The sequence below is a fragment of the Uloborus diversus genome, chromosome 6 (genome assembly GCF_026930045.1).
Source record: "Uloborus diversus isolate 005 chromosome 6, Udiv.v.3.1, whole genome shotgun sequence".
In the NCBI taxonomy this organism is placed as follows: domain Eukaryota; kingdom Metazoa; phylum Arthropoda; class Arachnida; order Araneae; family Uloboridae; genus Uloborus; species Uloborus diversus.
The window spans coordinates 25,403,859-25,422,673 of record NC_072736.1 but is presented as its reverse complement, the minus strand read 5'-3'; the positions used below and the strand labels follow the sequence as shown (position 1 = coordinate 25,422,673).

The window sequence follows — 18,815 nt, the reverse complement described above, 5'->3', positions numbered from 1 at the left end:
CCCAAAACTGGGGGGGCATTTCCCCCCTCTGACCCCCCATAAATCCGCCCATGTTTCCTCCTGAAGTTCAATGACTATTGCATAAAATTTGTCACCTTTGATTTTTTTTTTTTTTTTCAATTTTTAAATCTGGTTTCCTTTTCTACATCCGCATTCTTTCTTTCTTACAATGGTTATTGAGGCCATTGCTACACTACTATCTGCCTTCAAAATTTGTTATCTTTTTCACGAATCGGAGTTCTACCTATTTGCCAAATTTTAGAAAAGGGTGTCGGGAAAACTTTTTAGAGCACACCACAACTTCATCCGATAAAAATTTAATCAAATGAAATTCAAAGAGCATAAAATCAAGAATGATATAAATATATGACTGTAAAGGGTTAAAACAAGCTAATATATTTAACATTTAAAGTAACTAATATGATGATCAACATATAAAGAATATCCAGAATTTAAGTAATACAGAAACACTTTCTGACTTGAAAAAATTTTACTATCTAAACTTCATAGCTTTGATAGTTCACTGTCATCCGAAACGTCTTGAATCAATTTTTAGAGAAGAAAGAAAAAAAAAAGAATCTAGCTTGGCTCAAACTCGGATGCAACCAGATTGACAAGTCCTCTGCAAGGGAATATGAGATAAGAAAAGTTAAAATATGTTGGCACAAAATTAGCAATATCAATACGCATACCTTTGAAGAAAAAAAAACGGGAGATTCCATTCTCTTAGATAGGTGATTCACCAGTGACATATATTCACTGCTAACACTGCTTCAAAGCTACAGCCTCTAGATGCAATCGACGAAGGATATACTTTTCCAAAAATCAACATACTGGATGCTATGAAGATGGTGGATTATGCATGGAGAGATGTCACTCAGAATACAATTGAAAATTGCTTCATTAAAGCTGGTTTCAAAAATAGATGCAAAGAGGAAGATTGAAAATGATGCTTAATGAGTTGAAGAGGAAGAAAAGGAAGCGGCTGTTGACACCATAACTGAAGAGAATGCAGTAAGTTTCCAAGAATGGAAAGCCATCAAGAATGGAATGAACGTTGATATTCCTTTTGAAGAATTTTTAGATGTAGATAATTCTCTGGCCACATGTGGAACTTTAACCGATGCGGAAATCGTGGATAACTTAAAAGGCGATTCGGAAGAGATCATCCAGGAAGATGCACCTAAAGTGACTGTAAAAGACGCAGAAAAGGCTCTTACGACATTAACAACTTTCCTCGAATTCCAAGAAAATATTGGCCCAGATGGATTTTCAGCCATTGCCAACCTCAAGAGGATAGTTGAATCCAAAAAACTCAGGAACCAAAAAACAATAAAAGACGATTTTGCTTGAAAAAAGTATGCTTAAAATTTCAGAAGTCTCAAATTCTGTCAAAATGATTGATTCCTTAAACATTCAATCAAGTGCTTAGCATAAAGTAGTAGCATAAATACCTCACAAAACTAATAAGGAACAATTTTTATCTGACGCAAGTATTGTCTTTAGTACAAAATTCAAATTTTAATCATCAGATTCTAAATTTCAATTAGTTTCTCAAAAAACCTCCGTATCTCAAAACCTCTTCATCTCAAATTTTTTTTTCTTCCCGTGAAATTCGAGATAGACAGGTTTGACTGTATCACTAGTATTATGTCTTAATTTACGCATCATGGAAAAGAACCCCCACGTAAAACAAGGTTCAACTGTAAATAACATTTAAATCTAAATTATTTCTTCTTGAGTTTGGATGGATTAAACAAAAATAAAAAACATGCAGGTAGAGGACAATAATTTTTCCATCAAATTATGTATGACTAAGAAAAAGACTGAAATCCGCCCATAGATCCAAGGATTGAATACCCCCCCCCCCCCCATGATTGGAAACAACTGATACAGCATTATTCACTTGTTCAAGTTCATGCAAATAAAAGTTCTATCTTTACTTCATCATCTCACAGCAACAGTAAGACATCTAATCCCAGGAATAACAGTAAGACATTCAACAGTCGATTGGAGGTGACGATATGTCAGCTAGTTATGGATTTCAGGTTTGTTTCAAAGCATTTTTCATTACTTGCAAAAGAAGTTAAGTGGCATAAAAATTGACAAGGATTTGCAACACAGAAAAATCAACTGATGAAGTACTCAAAATACGATTACGGTATCATGATGGTTACTGTAATACATAAAAATTGAGTTCCACCATCACAATGAAACTTAAAAAAAAAAAAAAAACAGGATTACACACAGGATTTCCAGAAATCCGGCAGAATAAAATTTACTTAATATATTTATTTGAAATGTATGTGACTAAAAGGTTTTTGATAAAAAGCACACATCAGTTTTGATAATCTTTCTAGCACAATATAAATGACTTAGCACATGCCAATTTGGATGAAAAATAAAGTTTTCATTGATGCACATCAAAACGGTAAAATTTCTAAATGATGAAATTTCTTTGAAGATTTTTTATGCAAATGTTAGCTTGAGCTATTTATCACCACTTCTTCATCAAAAGATCACATTTTAGGTACACAGTGAAAAGGCTCAACACGAAACTGAAGAACTAAAGTATTTCTTCATGTCAAAAAGATTTGTATTAAATTAAACAGTATTATGTCCAGAGTACCATAGCATTTCATGGAAACAATTTTTCATGTTAAGCGTTTTTATGTTAAACATATTTCCCTGTATTTTATTTTTTCGAATCAGTATCAATGCAAATATGAAATAACAAGGCTATAAACAATAAAAATTAATTCTGATTTTAAGATAAAGTTTTCAAATAAAAAAACTATAACTTTAAAACATTCATTAAAACCAAAATTTTTGAAAATGAGGTTCAAACAAAAGAGCCTTCTTAAAAATGTTCTGCAAGTATTTTGCTAGGCAGTAAAAAAAAACTGAATTTTATACAAAGGATAAAATTGTTATGCTATTAAAAAATTTATTTATCTCGGTAACTTCCACAGAATTAACATTAACTTGTATTGCCTATTTTGTAGCAGAGACTTGATTTCAGGCAAGGTAGTTACACATTTCATTGCTGACAAAGATTTTTCAACATATTCAACAGTAGAAATGTACATTAATTTTTCTTTTTGTTTTCTTTTTATTGCTATTCAACAGCAGGTTTTCAACTAAAATGCAAAGCAAAAACAATTTTTCTAGATTTGATTTCTGAACACACATAATTTAATCTAATTTAGAAAAATTCATAGCTACAGAGTCAAATACATTGTCTAAATTCTCAGTTGTATTTCTATTTAGAAAAGTGTATGTACATTATAATTTGTAAAGAACAAGATAAAAATTAAAACACAGCAAATCTTACATTGTAAAGTTAGTATAATGCACAGTCCTTTATACTTTTACACCACACAACCAGGCTTCCTTTTAAAAGAAGCAAGTAAAGTGGTACAGATATGAGTGAAACGTAGCACAAAAATTACATTGCCCTATCTAATAATTTAAATTTATGCACAAAAGCTCAACCTTCAGTCATGATCACAACAACAATATCACTCTGACAAAACACGAGGCAGTCTGCAAAACAGTCTCAATAAAAATGCTTTTCAGGCAAAATATACGTAGCAGCCACATAAACTGCTATTATCTTTGATACCTAAAGAACATTACTATTAGCAGGCACAGAGTGTAGTTTCCCATTAGCAATATCTGAATTGTAATTATTAATATTTTCATGTCCTTGATCAGCAGGAAACTGACGATCGATGCCGTTGACCTCGGGACAAGGTTTCTTGAACAGGTCTGCCCAACATCGTGAAGAATCTTTATTAATATCTTTGTTTTCCACAGTCGGCTGACATTTGCAGCTATCTTCGGCTATCGTGACTATTTCAGAGATACAGTCAGGAGAAGAACTAGCACTTTTACTAAGGGGGTAATCAGAGGACGAATTGCAGTCTGTCACTTCTTCAGCCTCTGATACTGTGTTTTTGGCAATTGGACTAACAGAAACCTGCTTACTGTTGGCATTTTCAATAATCTGTTCATGAGCTACAACATCCTCACAATTTGACTGGACGTTACTAGAATTTTCCGTCGACTTTGCGGTGGTGGAGGCAGTTGCGGGAGGGGGGTTAGCAGTCTTTATCACTTCCTCGCTGCACTCGGCTCTGATTTCCGATGTGGTCTCGTTTTCAGGCCGAAGACTGACCGGAAGCACCATGGGGGCAGAGGGAGGGGAGGGTAGGTAACTGCCATAGTGGTTGAATACGGGAACATAATACATGGCAGCCGACGGCGCTTGAGGTCCATACATCTGTGTGTTTGGAAGTGCATGAAGCCCAGGTGGATAGCCATGAAGAGGAAGGGTACCACCTGCGACACCGAAAGCCGGAGGCGGCACAGGTAAAGGCACTAGAGGCACAGATGTTGGACGATCATTGCTCACAGTGGAAGATACAGGAGGAGAAACAGGTGTCTGCTCATCACCTAATGTAGGTTCTCTATATACATCTGCACAATCAGAATCATATGTACTGCAATATTCTGCATTGGGAAGTTTCTTTTTACTTCGCCTGTTGAATTGTCTTTCGCCAAGTACTCTGTTTTTCTGACCAGATTCACTTTCTAAAGGTCCAACAAATTTTTCTTGCCCGACAGTGGCTGGCACCACAGGCACGAAATGACTGTATGGGGCATTCATCGGATTTGTTTCTCCCCCTCCGGATATGGGGCATGCTGCAAAGAACGGAACACCCATGTGTGTGTAGGCACGTAAATAAGGTAGAGTTCGGGACACAAAATAAGGAGTATTTGCATAGGGACCTATCGTTGTCGGTGGAGCAACAAAGGCTTCAACTGGAGGCGGTGGTAATCTTGCAACAGGTGGAGAAAGAGGTGTCTGGGGAGTTGTAACTAGTTGTTCTTGACTAACAACTGTTTCAATAGATTTGGAACTCTTTGATGTAACTACTAGTTCAACCTTTTCATCCGTACCTAAAATATTGAGAAATTGAAATTAAAAATACAAATCATCAAATGCAATGCAAATTAAGCTTGCTCTGAATAAAACATAGAATGAAAATAATTTTTGTAACTAACAGCTTTAATATGCAGGTTATAACTAATAAATAATTCAAATTTAAGCATTAATAAAATTAATCTTCTTAAGAGTAGTAAAAGCATTGTGCTAATTTGAATTTTTTTTTTTTTTTTACATTGTGTTTTTTACAACATAGCTCTCAAAGGATGAAAATTTTGTAAATTAAGGTAAAAAAATAAGGCACTTGCCATTTTTATTGTAGTCATGCAGGATATTGAACACCTTTTTTTGTTTCTTTTATTAACTAAAAACAACTTTTTTATTCCGTGTAAATAAATTAACATTTGTTCAAATTCATACAAAATGCTGAACTATTTTAAAGCATCCACCTATGCCTCAACTTGTCTCACTTCCTTAACTTTTAAGCTTTTTTTAACAGTAGGGAAAATGTGATTATAAAAATTAGCATAATTGTAAGTTAATACAGAAGGAATTTCCAATCAAATAAGAGAGTGCATTAAATGCTAAGTTTCACTGAAATCATTTTCATATATTGTTCAACATATTCGTCCAATTACACATTGGGTTTTTACAACTGTTATTAAAATAGCAGATTTTCTCATCAATACAAAAATAAAGATTCAATGTAAATAAGACACAAATTTGCATACGTAAATTTGGGAATTAGGAGGAACACTCTCATGAGCAAAAGAAAATTTTGCCTCACTAGTCTTTAAACCATGTTCAGTGATCTCGAGGGAGCGAGTCAAAATATTATTATTATTTTTTAAAGCAACCTAACTAGTTGAATTGTGCTTATCAACTCAGACGGTGACGGATCTACCACGCCACTATTGTGAGGGGTCCCCACAACCATAGCGCCCCTGAAGAGAATTCAAAAATACACATGATAAAATGTTTTATATAATCCTGTGATAAACAAATTAACCAAAAATGTTTTGCAATGGGCCCTTAAACCTATAAATCCACCATTGAATTAAAAAATATAAAAAGAATGAATATGATATGAGACTGAAAATGTACCAATATAATCGTTTTTAGTCACAACTTTGAGTGTTTAAAAAAAAGTCAAGTGAACCACTTAAACCACTGAATATTTTGCATGGTAGATGACATATGAAGAGTAAATAAGGTAATTAAAATCTACATTCATTGCTTTTTCAGCCTTCAAGTAAAATTTTTCTTCCCAAAATTCTAGTTTTGAGATATTGTAAAAGTAAACATTGAAATTGCTATAAAAAATGAAGTTTATTTTAGGCCTTAACTTCAGAGTATGTTTGCAATGCAGGTGCGGATCCAGAGGAGGGGTCATGACTCCCCCCCCCCCCAAAGCAACCAAATACTGCTAAATCTATATTTTTAAGATTTATATTTCAAAAAACAAAATCACCCCAAAGCCCCTGTTTGAGTACAAAATTGCACTTTGACCCTTCCCTTTCTGATAATGACTCCCTCTAAAACCAGAAGCTTGATCCGCCCCTGTGCTATTGTAAATTTTAAATGTGTGTAATTAACTTGTATCATGAACTACTTAACTGCAAATTGTAATTCCCTGAAGTATTCAATCAATTTATTATTATTATTTACAGTCAACTCAGAATAGCCCCAAGTCCTAAGGGACCAATAAAAATTTTTAAGTATGAGAAATTCTCACAGTTAAGATATAATAAGTTCTCACAGCCCAAGAGTTAAAGGCTTTGAGTTATCGAGATTGACTATATTTTGCTTTAGTTAGTTTTATCAGTACACCAAAGACTAACTTCATCTATATTAAATCAGATTAATGTAATAAATTTAACATTAGTGTTATACCACAATATTTACGAAAAAAGCAATGCTTTTAACTTATTTTTAAAAAATTATTTATTTGTTTTGCATCTAGGGGCAATAACATACTCAACCACTTTAAACATTATTTTGAAAAATATAGGATACTTCTAACCAAGTATTTCAACAAAAAAAAAAAATTAAATAAATAAATAAATAAATAAATAAATAAAAATAAAGTAATTTTACAAAAATCATAATGGGAAATACTGCACAATACCTGCATCTTGTGAAAATTCTTCTATCACATTTTCTTTGATTGGAATTTCCCATGGCAACTATAGAAAAAAAATATTATGAGAATTTTAAATATATATATATATATATATATATATATATATATATATATATATATATATATATATATATATATTTAAATTTATTTTTGCTTTTAATAGGAGATTTACCTCAACACATCCATTGCTTCCAGGACCTTTAAGTATGGCTTGTATTTCTTTGATTTCATCTTCAGTTGCATTTTTGAAATCAAAGAACTCCAGATCCTAGTTTGAAAAGAAAAAAATGTTACAGCAATAAAAATTAAAAATGGAGGATAGTAAGTGTACTTAAACAACACATTCAGACATCAGTCATATGTTTATAACAACTTTCTCTCTCTCTCTCTTTTTTTTAAAACAAAGTCAAGTGAACAGGATTCATACACTTGTGGTTAAAAAAAATTCCGACTTTTCCAGGTTCTCCAGGTTATTTTTGAGATAATTCCAGGTTACTTGCTTCATTCAAAACTAAGTTTAAATAGCAATATTTTCAAAATAATTAAAATTGTTTAAAGTTCACAATGCAGAAGAACTAAAACTTTTCCATTTAGACTAAAGTAAAAAAAAAATCTTTCATTTTTACTTTCTTCTATATCTAATATATAAAAGAAAGTATTGGATTCGTGCAAATTTTTGAATTTCAAATTTTGACGGATTTGAACGTTTTGAGGTGTGCCGAGTCCATTTCGACCATTTTTGGAAAATGTCCGTCTGTCAGTGTGTGTCCGTATGTGTGAGGTCAGTTTTTTGCGGCCGCTTTACAGCAAAAACTACTGAATTGAACAAAATTTGGTACACATATGTGCCCAAATTTGAACTTGTGCTCATTGGTTTTTGACGCGAATTCCTCCAAGGGGGGTGGAGTAATGGGACCTTTCATGGGTTATGCATGCTTGCTATTCCCCAGGAAGTAACTGGCAGAATCAAACAAAATTTGGTCCATATCCTGCGCCTAATAGGTAAGGTGCTGATTCAATTTTGGTGTTAATAGTTCAAATGGGGATTGAGCTATAGAACGTTTTTTTTTTGTCGTCAAATGTGACCTCTGCATCTCAAGAAATAATGATTGGAATCAAACAAAAATTTATTGACAAGTAGTCCTTAGAGGGTATAAGAGCCGATTCTATTTTGGCGCCAACAGCTGAAAATGGGTTAGCGCAATCGAATGTTCTTTTTTTTCCATTGTGAGTGCCATATCTTAAGATTTAATGCTACGTTCTAGATGAAATTTGGAATAAATGTGAATCCATATGTAAACAGGCATTGGTTCAAATTTTGGGGCCAATCGCATCATGGGGGTCCCCGATTTTTTTTTTTGTGTGAATAAAAATAGCTCTATAAATGCAACAATAAAAAAGATAAATCGTAAGAGACTGTTCCAGGAAATGCTGTACAAGTTCGCGAAATTTTAGACTTTTTTCTTTAAAAATTTTACGTTTTTTCCACCCAGTCGCAGTCTTGAGCTGTTTCTGCAGCCCGGGCACATGAAGATTTAAACTTTCATTAAATTCAAATAATAACACTCATTAAAGATAGCAAAAGGTAATTATCATAGGCGACTGATGTACGATAAAAATTGGGAGTCAAACAGGGCTGTTCTCAGAGACTGCAGTGATCTAGAGAAAATACTTTCAGCCCCCCCCCCCCCCAGCCCTTACACACACAGAAATGAAACCGGTTTTAAAATACTTTAATTTACAGCAAGGTGAACATTGACCTTCTTTTGAAGCAGCCAAACTTACCCAAACAACTATACTGCCGTGCGAAAGCGCAAAAGTCGTATCTGCAGCAGAGTTAAAACGAGAAATTGTCAGGCTCCATGTATTTGATTCAGATAGAATTTTTTCGGAAAATTTTTCCATTGTTATATGACCATACTTAGACCATTGAGAGATAAACGAACCCCCCCATTCATTTAGCTATTGTATGCGCTGAAGAGGAGTAAGGGCGACAGATCTTATCTCCGGGGGAAAACATCAAATAATTTCGCCGGCGTGTATCGCGTGACTACGAACTTTAAGATTTTGGTATTTTCTTCCTATATGTCTCTATTCTACGGGAGACTGACTCTTCAACATTTTGACATCTTCATTTTTTTTTCTCCGTCCTATAAACAATTTTATAACACTTTTTTCATTTCACCAACCACTTTTACACGCAATAAAATCATGCGTGCAATGAATGCACTTCTCTAAAATCATTCAACCTCTAACTTGAGAAGGCTATAGAAAATTGCACTTCAGATTTTAAAGAACTTTTTTTGAATTCAGAACACAAAGTATTAAAAATGTTTAGAATTTCTAAAAAAAAATTTCTATTAAAAAACGATTGAATTTAAATCAATAAAAAAAATCCTTTGCTGTAAAGCAAAACTATAAACAAGGTTCAAACACCCAAATTTGGGAGGAAAATTGCAGTTCGTCTTTTTAAAGTTTTTTTTTTACCATTCCTTATTTATTTTTGAAAATTTTCTTTCTGTTTTTCGGGTTGTTTTTGCAATAGATAAAATCTTTATTCATTTCATTAATTTTCTTAAACAAAACAAAACAAAAAAACTTATACAAGAAAGATAGGCTAAAAAATAATTAAATATACATTTTAAAACTTTTAACATCAGTTTCACAAATTTAACATTTTATTCATTTCCAGTAGGCATGAAATAGTAAATAAATTAGTAAAAAAAAAACTATCTTGAACTATAAAAGGAAAGAGAAAAAGAATAAAGAAATTTCCATTCATTGTAAAGAACTCTACTTTGCTATTTAACTTCGTTTCGAAAACGTGTGTAAAATACTAACTCTATTTCTCAATGAGCGCAACTTTTAGAGCCATTTTTAAATTGGCATAACTCAAAAACTTACTGTAGAAATTGAAAAAAAAAAAAAACACTTATCCATGAATCAGTAAACTACAGTAAAACTCCTCCTAACGGACACCCCTCTTATGCAGACAATTTTTAATTCCCCAGTTCCAATGCAAATAACATTATTAAACCCCTGTCCTGCGGACACCTCTCTATTGCGGACACAAAAATTTGTCCCGTTTGTGTCCGTATTAGAGGGAATTTACTGTATACGCTTGCGGGCGACAGAAAAAAAAATATGCCAAAACATTTAAGGCAGAAGGTAAAAAATTAAAATCGATGACTATTCAAATCCCTAGGAGAATTAATGTAGCTCTGACGAAACGTCTTCCGTGAAAGGTCGCAGTCACAATCACGTAGTCTCCCCTCACTCCCCCCCGCAAAGATTCCTGCCGCAACAACCACTCCCACTTGCTTTATCTACGTCTCAATGATCTAAGTGACCATAAAACATTATATTCAAGTGAAATATGACAAAGACCCACCTGGTGACTATAACTCAATTTGGCCAAAAAGTGCAGATGTGACTTTTGTGCTTAGCACAGCAGTATAGTCGGATTATATGGAAAAGTACCGAATATTTTCATACAATTATTATTAATAGAAACAGATTTTCATTAGAGATGCACAGAATAACATATTTAGCCCAAACAGGAAAATCTGGTTAAATTGCTTTAACTAATACTGTGAAACCTGTGTAAGTTGACCACTTGCGGTGCAGTACTTAGGTGGTCAACTTAGACAGGTGGTCAACTTATAAAGGGGGTAATGTTTTTTTTTGTCATTTCGTGCACCATGTATTTATTTTTCGACTAATTGACACTTACTCTTTCTGTTCAACTCACTTTCATTGTTTAACATTACTTGGAAACAAAAATTTAAAATGTTATTCAAATATTTTTAGAGATAATTTTCCCAGAATGACGTATAATGTGTCATGCAAATTCAAAATTTCAGTAAATTGATCAAAAAGAAAAAAAAACTTATATCTTATTGTTTATGAAAAGTTACTTATTTGACATTAATAGTTCTTAAAAATTCATAGCTATTCAAAAATAACAAATTTGTCGCTTTATTTTTTTCTCTTATACATTTATAACCATGATGATCTATTGTTAAAAAAAAAAATCCTTATTGAAGTTTGCCACGCTTATTAGACACTAGTTTTAGAATTTCCATATGTGTCAGCTAATTTTCTCTGGATTTCTCCCATTTCAATTAATTTTCATATTTCATACTTTTTATCAATCTCAAGTTCAACTAACTTTCTTTTTGAAGTCATTTTATGTAAAACTATAAGACAAAGAACAACAAGATGGACTCTCATAGTTCAAAAAGGCATTTGAAAATGAAAATATCCTATCTCTTAATCCCTCGCACCAGAAATACTGCAATGCAAGTAACTTTACTCTTTAGAACAATTCCAGTGTTACCACTAAATATTGCAACTGGAAAAAAATACTTTGGACTTTTCTACTGACACATGTTTTCATTGAACAGAGAGTACAAAAGGCAATCTCAAGTAGAAGAAAAGAAAAACAAGTTTGGAGAATAAAAGGGTTCTTATTAGTTTTCCCATGTGGTTAAACTCACAAGGAGGTTTAGTTATGCTGCTGTTTTATTTAGTTGATAAAATGCTGGTCTGGCATCAAAAATATTCTTGGAAAGCTATAAAATAAATAATAATATAAAATAAAATAATTTTGCTACATTAAGTTTTAAAAAATAAACCAAGTGGTTAACTTACAAAGGGTTTTTTACAATACTCCAAACCAAATTTGGTGTACATTAGTGGTCAAGATAGACAGGTGGTCAAGTTACAGAGGTTTTCCTTCATTATATAAGATAGGATAAATTCCGTTCCTGACAAAAGCGGTCAACATAAACAGGTGGTCAACTTTACAAGTTTTACTGTATTTGTATTTTTATTCTATGCCAATAAAAAGTAATTTATTTTTTGACTTATGTGAACTTTAAATCCATTCCCATTTGAGATTTTAATTTATCTACATTAAAAGCATAATTATCAATTCAAAATAAATAAAAAATAAAATAAATCATTTCAAAAGCAAATTAATATTGTAAACAACTATTTTGGTTTTTGTTTATCAGAAATTCAACATAAATTGATAGTTTCTTTCTCAATGCATGATTATGATACCATCACTGATAAACCATGGTAACTTGTTATAAGTAAAAGAACCTTGTAGAACCCCTTACACCCTAATGTTCCTGCACCATAATTTACCATTATCAAACTTTGATTACAATTATTTTAATAGGATTGTTTTTAAACATAGTTTAATATTGCAGATGGTGTAAGTAAATCTTCAGAAATTAATTTAATATCCAAGTGTTTCCTTTGTATATCTTCGGCACCATGCTAAACTAACGAATGTGAAAATTGGCTCTTTTCAGGAGAGCCAAAACATTGAATATAATTTTTTCCCACCAGATGCTTTTAGTTACTTTTAATGTTTTAATTTTTATAAATAACTTCAAGTGTAAAACGATTGTTTGAAGTACTTATAACCAGTAGGCAGCCGTTTTTAAATTTTACGGCAAACCATCAAATTTGAAAAACGTGATTTCACATTCGTTAGTTCAGCATGGTGCTGATGATATTAATCCCCTTTTTAATAATTTGAAATGATAGCTTTGTTTTTTTCCCCGCATTTTTTCAAAAAACAGCAGTTAATAAGACTTAACATATTAATAAACACTACACTGTTATAACCAGAGGTTCCAGACGAGTGAATATATTCCCCCTAAGGTGAAAGCATGGTGACCAAGGGTGCCATACTGGCCAGGAAGTAAATCAGAGGTGCGAAAGTAGCAGACAGTCGTAGACAGGGGTGCCAAAACAGCAAGCAATCGCTAAATGACTTGCTGGCGCATGCGCTTCCGGCATACATTCACCAGTCAACCACTTCAATATGGCGGACGAATGATAGGTTGCACTACGCGTGGCTTCTACATCTTTCACATTGAATGAAGTACACTATTGGATTAAATCTCAACTTTTGTAGGATAATTCTTTAAAATAACAAGTAAGTACAGCTTTTGATCACTTTGTAGCTTTTAGGGCTTTCAAACATAGTTAAAAGTACGTTTAATGGTTTTTAGTTACCGTTAGTCCGTTACGATACCGTAGTACCGTTAGTTGTTTATTTTCAGGTTACCGTTACTGTCGCGAAAATTCCATCATTCAAAACGCTACTAAATGTTTCTATCATTATTTTCTTGAGTACTGGATAAGCAACATTTAATCTCCGAAATAGTAACCGCAATGATATTTGCAATAATCAACAAGTGAGAGCCTAAATAAAAATGATTCTTGTGCGTCGTGTAGCGAGCGCAAAAAATAAAAAAGAAATCTCTCTCCGTCTATCTTTTTCTTTTGCATTTTCGTTCAAGTGTTTGAATCATTTCCTGTTAGCGGTTACTCGATAGTGTTAGGAATTTATTTAAATTTGTAACTGTCGAAAAATTTTATGCGCATTTTATTTTATTGTTATTTTGATTGAAATTTTGAACGTTTGAGAAAAGATTTTGTTTTTCCGTAACTTTAATATCCCAGAATATTTTTGGCTGTTCATGTAAATAATTCATAAGTACATCTACACTTTACTTTCGGCGCGGTTATTTCCCACAAATGATCATTAACTTAACTATGATTATTCAAATAATTACTCGTCTTTAACTTTAAATATATTAGTGACAACTCTTTGATACCAAAAAAAGTCTGTAGATATTTATTGTTTTATTCATTTTTAATATTACTTTGTAAAAAAAAAAAAAAAAAACTCATCAGTACGCAGAATTTTTTCACAAGTTTTTTACCGCCCCGAGAGTTATTATAATTATTATTATTTATTTTATTTATTTTTAAGAAAAGGATAAAAATTTCACAGGTTCGCAATGTTTTTCATTTGTTTTTACGACCCGTGGGTCAAAAGAGGTTGAGAAACACTGATGTAGAGAACTGATGTAGAGATGAATTAAAGCCGTGAGCACTTCTTAACTATGTTGAAAACTCTGAAATATGGTCAAATGCTGTAATTACAAGTTTTAATCATTTCCAGTACTGAATTCATGCAATGTGAAAAGTGTGCAAAACGTAGACTATCATGAATCAAAACAAAACTATTAAAAAAAGAAAAATACACAACTGTATTCAAAAACGCACACAATACGGGGGAGGGGGGATCTACAGTAAGGGTGCCATTTCTCTCTCCGAAGGTTCATTCTTTTCACCCCGGCTGCCTATTTTTTAAAAGGTGCCTGTTTTTCACCTATTTAGAGGTGCGATTTCGGCTCCGTATTGGGTGCCGCTGGTGAACAAGCGTTTCACCCCTGAAAGGTGCCAAATGCATCCTGTAGTTTTAACAGTGTAGGGTGGTCCAAAATTCCGAAGGTGAAAATTTTTTGAGTCCTACCCTCCCATCTTGTTCCAATGTATTAAAAAATAAATCAGACAAAATTTGAAAACATTTCGATAATATTTAGAGGTAGCTCAACGCAGATAAAGTTTTCATCATTGCTGAATAGCACGCCTACGACACACGACCATTGACCCCACTAAGGTAAAATACAATTGCTATTTTTATTAACAAGAAAACAATTGCTTTATAAAATTGCTATTTTATATAGAGACTTAACAATAGCTATTATGAAAATACTTTTGTAAATACAAGTAAATACATAAAATCTATTCCTTTAACAGTCGTGATCGAATAAATTTTCAACTTGTTGTTGCTTATGTATATATTCTTAATTGTTTTGGTTTTGATTTCACCACTGTTGGAATGGCAGTTTGCACTTATTTTTGAAATGCACATGTCTCTTTACTTTAAAATAACTGAGCATGGCAAATACATCAATTAGATCAAAATCAGAGGTTTATCTTCTTAGTTCAACCATAAGTGAGCTGACAGGTAGTAAAGTACCTTCAGTTCGTATGGCATTGGGTATGTTTCTTCATAACCTATTGAATTAAAGAAAACCGTAAGAGAATCAGCCCATTTTAGAAAAACTTTATTAACAATGGAAGTTATTGAAAAAAAAACAAACAGAAGTAAAATAACACAAAAAAATAAAGAAGGTGAGCTTTGCAGGACTGGGGCCTAACTAATAAAGTTTCTGCAATGTGCTTTCACACAACGAGTGTCAATACCGGGGAAAGCAAGGGTACTTGTGTTTTACTAGAGCAAAAACTAAAGAAATGGTTACTATATTTTCCATGTCGACATCACATCATGGAATTAATTATTGATGCAGTGTTTAATAAATGTTTGGGTTTTTCTTCCACACCAGACGTACCTCTTTTTAAACGATTCCAGGCCTACTGGGAGTTCATAGACAAAGAAAAAGTACATCATAGGCATCAACAGTAGGGACATTTTAGCACAAGTGACAGATGTAAAGGATGATACAATAGTATTTGCTGAAAGATTACTACCTGACACGCAAGCAAGAGATGATTATCGAGAATGTCTTGAACTATGCTTAATATTTCTCGGTAAAGCTCCTCCACATGGTATCAAATTTGTAGCACCTGGGGCTATGCATTATGCTAGATGGATGTCCAAAATTTTGTAATGTTTCAAAATATGGATGTTTAGCTGTCAATTTAACATCACGTCAATAGAAGAAAAGGGATTGCAAAAAATATGTATATTTGTTGTACGTGTGTATTTAAAGGCTTGGATGACTGCTTCTTTGCCTCAAAATGCACCGTATAACGATTTTAATGAAATCTTTTTATTTAAGTATAAAAAGATGGATGAAAACATAAGCAAAACTGCAATGCAGAAATTTGCCAATCACCTGTGGTATTTCTCAGAAGAGCTCGTGGCATTAGCCTTTTTCACCAGTAATGTGCCACACTGCATTAAAAGACAGGTGGTGAAGGCGATGAATGAAGTAAATGGGAAAAATAATGTGGTGAAGTGCCCTAAGATTTTGCTAAAACATTTTATGGATATGAAATTTGAAGAACTTGTGACAAAGGGGTCAATTTCTTTTTTTCAAAGCATGGGTTTACCAGATACCTTCATTCACGTAGATCCAGAAATCTGGGAGCTTCAGGAGGATTTTTAAGAAAGCAAAAAGGATTATTCAAGGAATTTCAGTTGTTAATGATAATGCTGAAAGGGGTATAGCCCTTATAAAAAAGAGTTTAATGGAAAAATGACACGCAATAAAGAACAATTCCAATTCTCGTTGCAAGTTGTCGCAGAACATTGAAGAGCTTATCTCTTATGTAAAAAGCAGAGTTTGTAATGTGTACTAAGGAAAGCCATATACATAACTGTTGAAATATTATTATTATGTAACTTTTTAACTTACAAAATGCTGGCAATTTTAATTAAATAAATTATATACTTTTCCTAGTGTCAATTTTATTTCTATCTGCATTTATGGCATAAAATGTTAAAACGTGGAACTTTGAGGCTGTTGAGCTACCTCTCAATGTTAAAATTATGAGCTCAAACTCCACAATAATTATTTTTTACTCAGATGGAACCAAATGAGCGGGTAGGACCAATAAAAATCAAGAATTTTTTTTAAAAGGGCCTTTTTTGAACCACCCTAATAAACACTTCATATCAAACTTTTTTCTTCTAATTACTATTTAGTGTTCAAATAAGTTTGTAATAGTAAGGTTGATCAAACGGGTCATAAGGTTTTAGAAAAATTTAAAATCTCAGTGATTTTACTTACATTAAAATCACACCTAAACTGAATATTTGATGCATCTCTAATTTTAATTATTACATAATTGAACATGTTATGCAAGTGTATTAAAAAAAAAAAAAAACGGGGAATTAAATCTCACGTTTTAGCATAACAAAACTATACTATTTAAGGAAAATGTTTAATGAAAATGAAAGTCATTAAATTTCAATGCTGAATATAATTAAAGGGTCTCATAACTTGGTGATGGGGCAATTGTCCCACTCTTAGGACATCCCTGGGGTGAAAGGAGGTAAAGTGGGGCGGGCCAGGTGGGCACAAAGGTAAAAATTTTTTTGAAAAAATTGGAGGATTTAACTTAATCTAAATGACCATCCCTAAAAAAGTTGGGACATGGTTTCAAAAATTGGGACAGATGGCTAATCGACTCCCTCCATTCAATCCAAAGCTCCATTTTAATTTTTCTGAAAAAATAACACGAGAAAAATATAAAAATATACATAAGTTATTTTTTTCTTTAGACCATATGAAACAATCTATACAGTGCGCTTCTTTGACCATGTGAGAGAATCGATCATTTTTCGCTCAATCGTTAATCGTGTGCTTAGAAAACTGGAGGGGCAAAGCCCCGTTACCTTTAAAAGGGAGGGACAGTTTCCCTTTCACTTTCCCCAGGAACAACCAATGGGCAATATTATTTGAACATTATATTTTGGAAAATGGATTATTTTGGAATTTATATTTTTTTTACTGTCAAAATGGGAAGAAAGAATTTACCATCATGACTGCAATGCATCAGGAGAAAAATGCTTTTTGAAGCACTTTAAAAATTTTAAATGTTAAATTTGGGCCTTAAGTGTCAAACTTGGGTAGAAAAATGAATTTTTTGGTTACAAAATTCGATAATGGCATCCTATCGAAATTTGATTGTGATTGCAACTTGATTTGTACAAAAAGGTAACTACTGTAGAGCCTAGTTTTAGTTTGCTTGTACTTTGAAACCGCGCAAAAGTTTTCAACAGAAAATTGCACCATAGATAAGAAAAGGTTTAAATTTGATGTGTTTTCATCAATTACATTTTGTCGAAGACCAGGAAGACGTTTTAAATCACGCATTGAAATTTTAACACAACTATTCTTCGATGAAAACAATCAAATTTAAACTCTTGGTTTTTATATTTTAAAGCTTAGTAACTATAGTGTAAAAAGACGACTTAATCGCATAATATTAATTATTAACATAAATCTAGTTTTAATCAGACAACAATAACTTTATAGCTGTTTTATCAGAGAAACCTTAAGAATTTTACGAAACACATACTATCTTTTCAATTAATGAACACATTCAAATACAAATTAAGACGAACTAATGATCTTTATAACCAATCAAATTGCAGATGATCGTTTTTAAAAAAACTAGAACAACTTCAATGGAACATCGCACGAAAGCAAATTTAGTACAGGTCACAACAGTGAACATAAGTTTCAACAGAGCAAAAGTATAAAGTATGTATATATATATATATAACTCTTGATTTGTATATTATTAGTTAAAAATGATTAGGCTTAAAATTAATCATTTTTGCAGTTAGTATGGAGTTTTTGAATCGATACGCAAATAATCATCAGAGAAACTTGATATCTTCCGACATCATGCAAAAATCTAATATTTAACTGAAAACTATCTCATTTCTCACAGGACTGTAAGAATATTTATTTCCAATTATGGAACAATGCAAGCCTAAGCAAGATCTTGAATTTTTCTCTCATGTAGTTTCACGATCAAATTAATAAGATCATACACTATGTATTCAATAATAAAACAAAACAAATAACGCACAAACTGAAAAAATACAATAAATACAACTAACTGAACAACTTGGGTCCATTTCGGTGTCCCTTAACACGGCATGCTCTTGCCGAAAGGGGCCGACATTTTGCTTGACACTGTCGTCATTCGCCAGCGCATAAAAATTAATTTGGCAGGATTTCTCCAGGTGTGTACAGGCGTGACCCACAATATCAAGTAAAGGAGAGAAAAAGTAAAATCTTCGGTATTATCTTTTGATTAGGTAGCTGCAATCGAAACTCAGGTTTTAGTAGATTACATGTTTAA

General features: G+C 32.6%; 1 protein-coding gene across 1 annotated transcript; it reads right to left on the bottom strand.

Moving 5' to 3' along the window:
• Nucleotides 1-319: 319 nt before the first annotated feature.
• On the bottom strand, nt 320-18,737 carry LOC129223858 (uncharacterized). The gene is made up of 4 exons (XM_054858220.1): nt 18,571-18,737; nt 7,267-7,362; nt 7,080-7,137; nt 320-4,965 (listed from the first exon to the last, which is right to left on the bottom strand). Exons 1-4 carry the CDS (start codon nt 18,586-18,588, stop codon nt 3,626-3,628), a joined length of 1,512 nt encoding a protein of 503 aa, XP_054714195.1. The 5' UTR covers nt 18,589-18,737; the 3' UTR covers nt 320-3,625.
• Nucleotides 18,738-18,815: the final 78 nt, after the last annotated feature.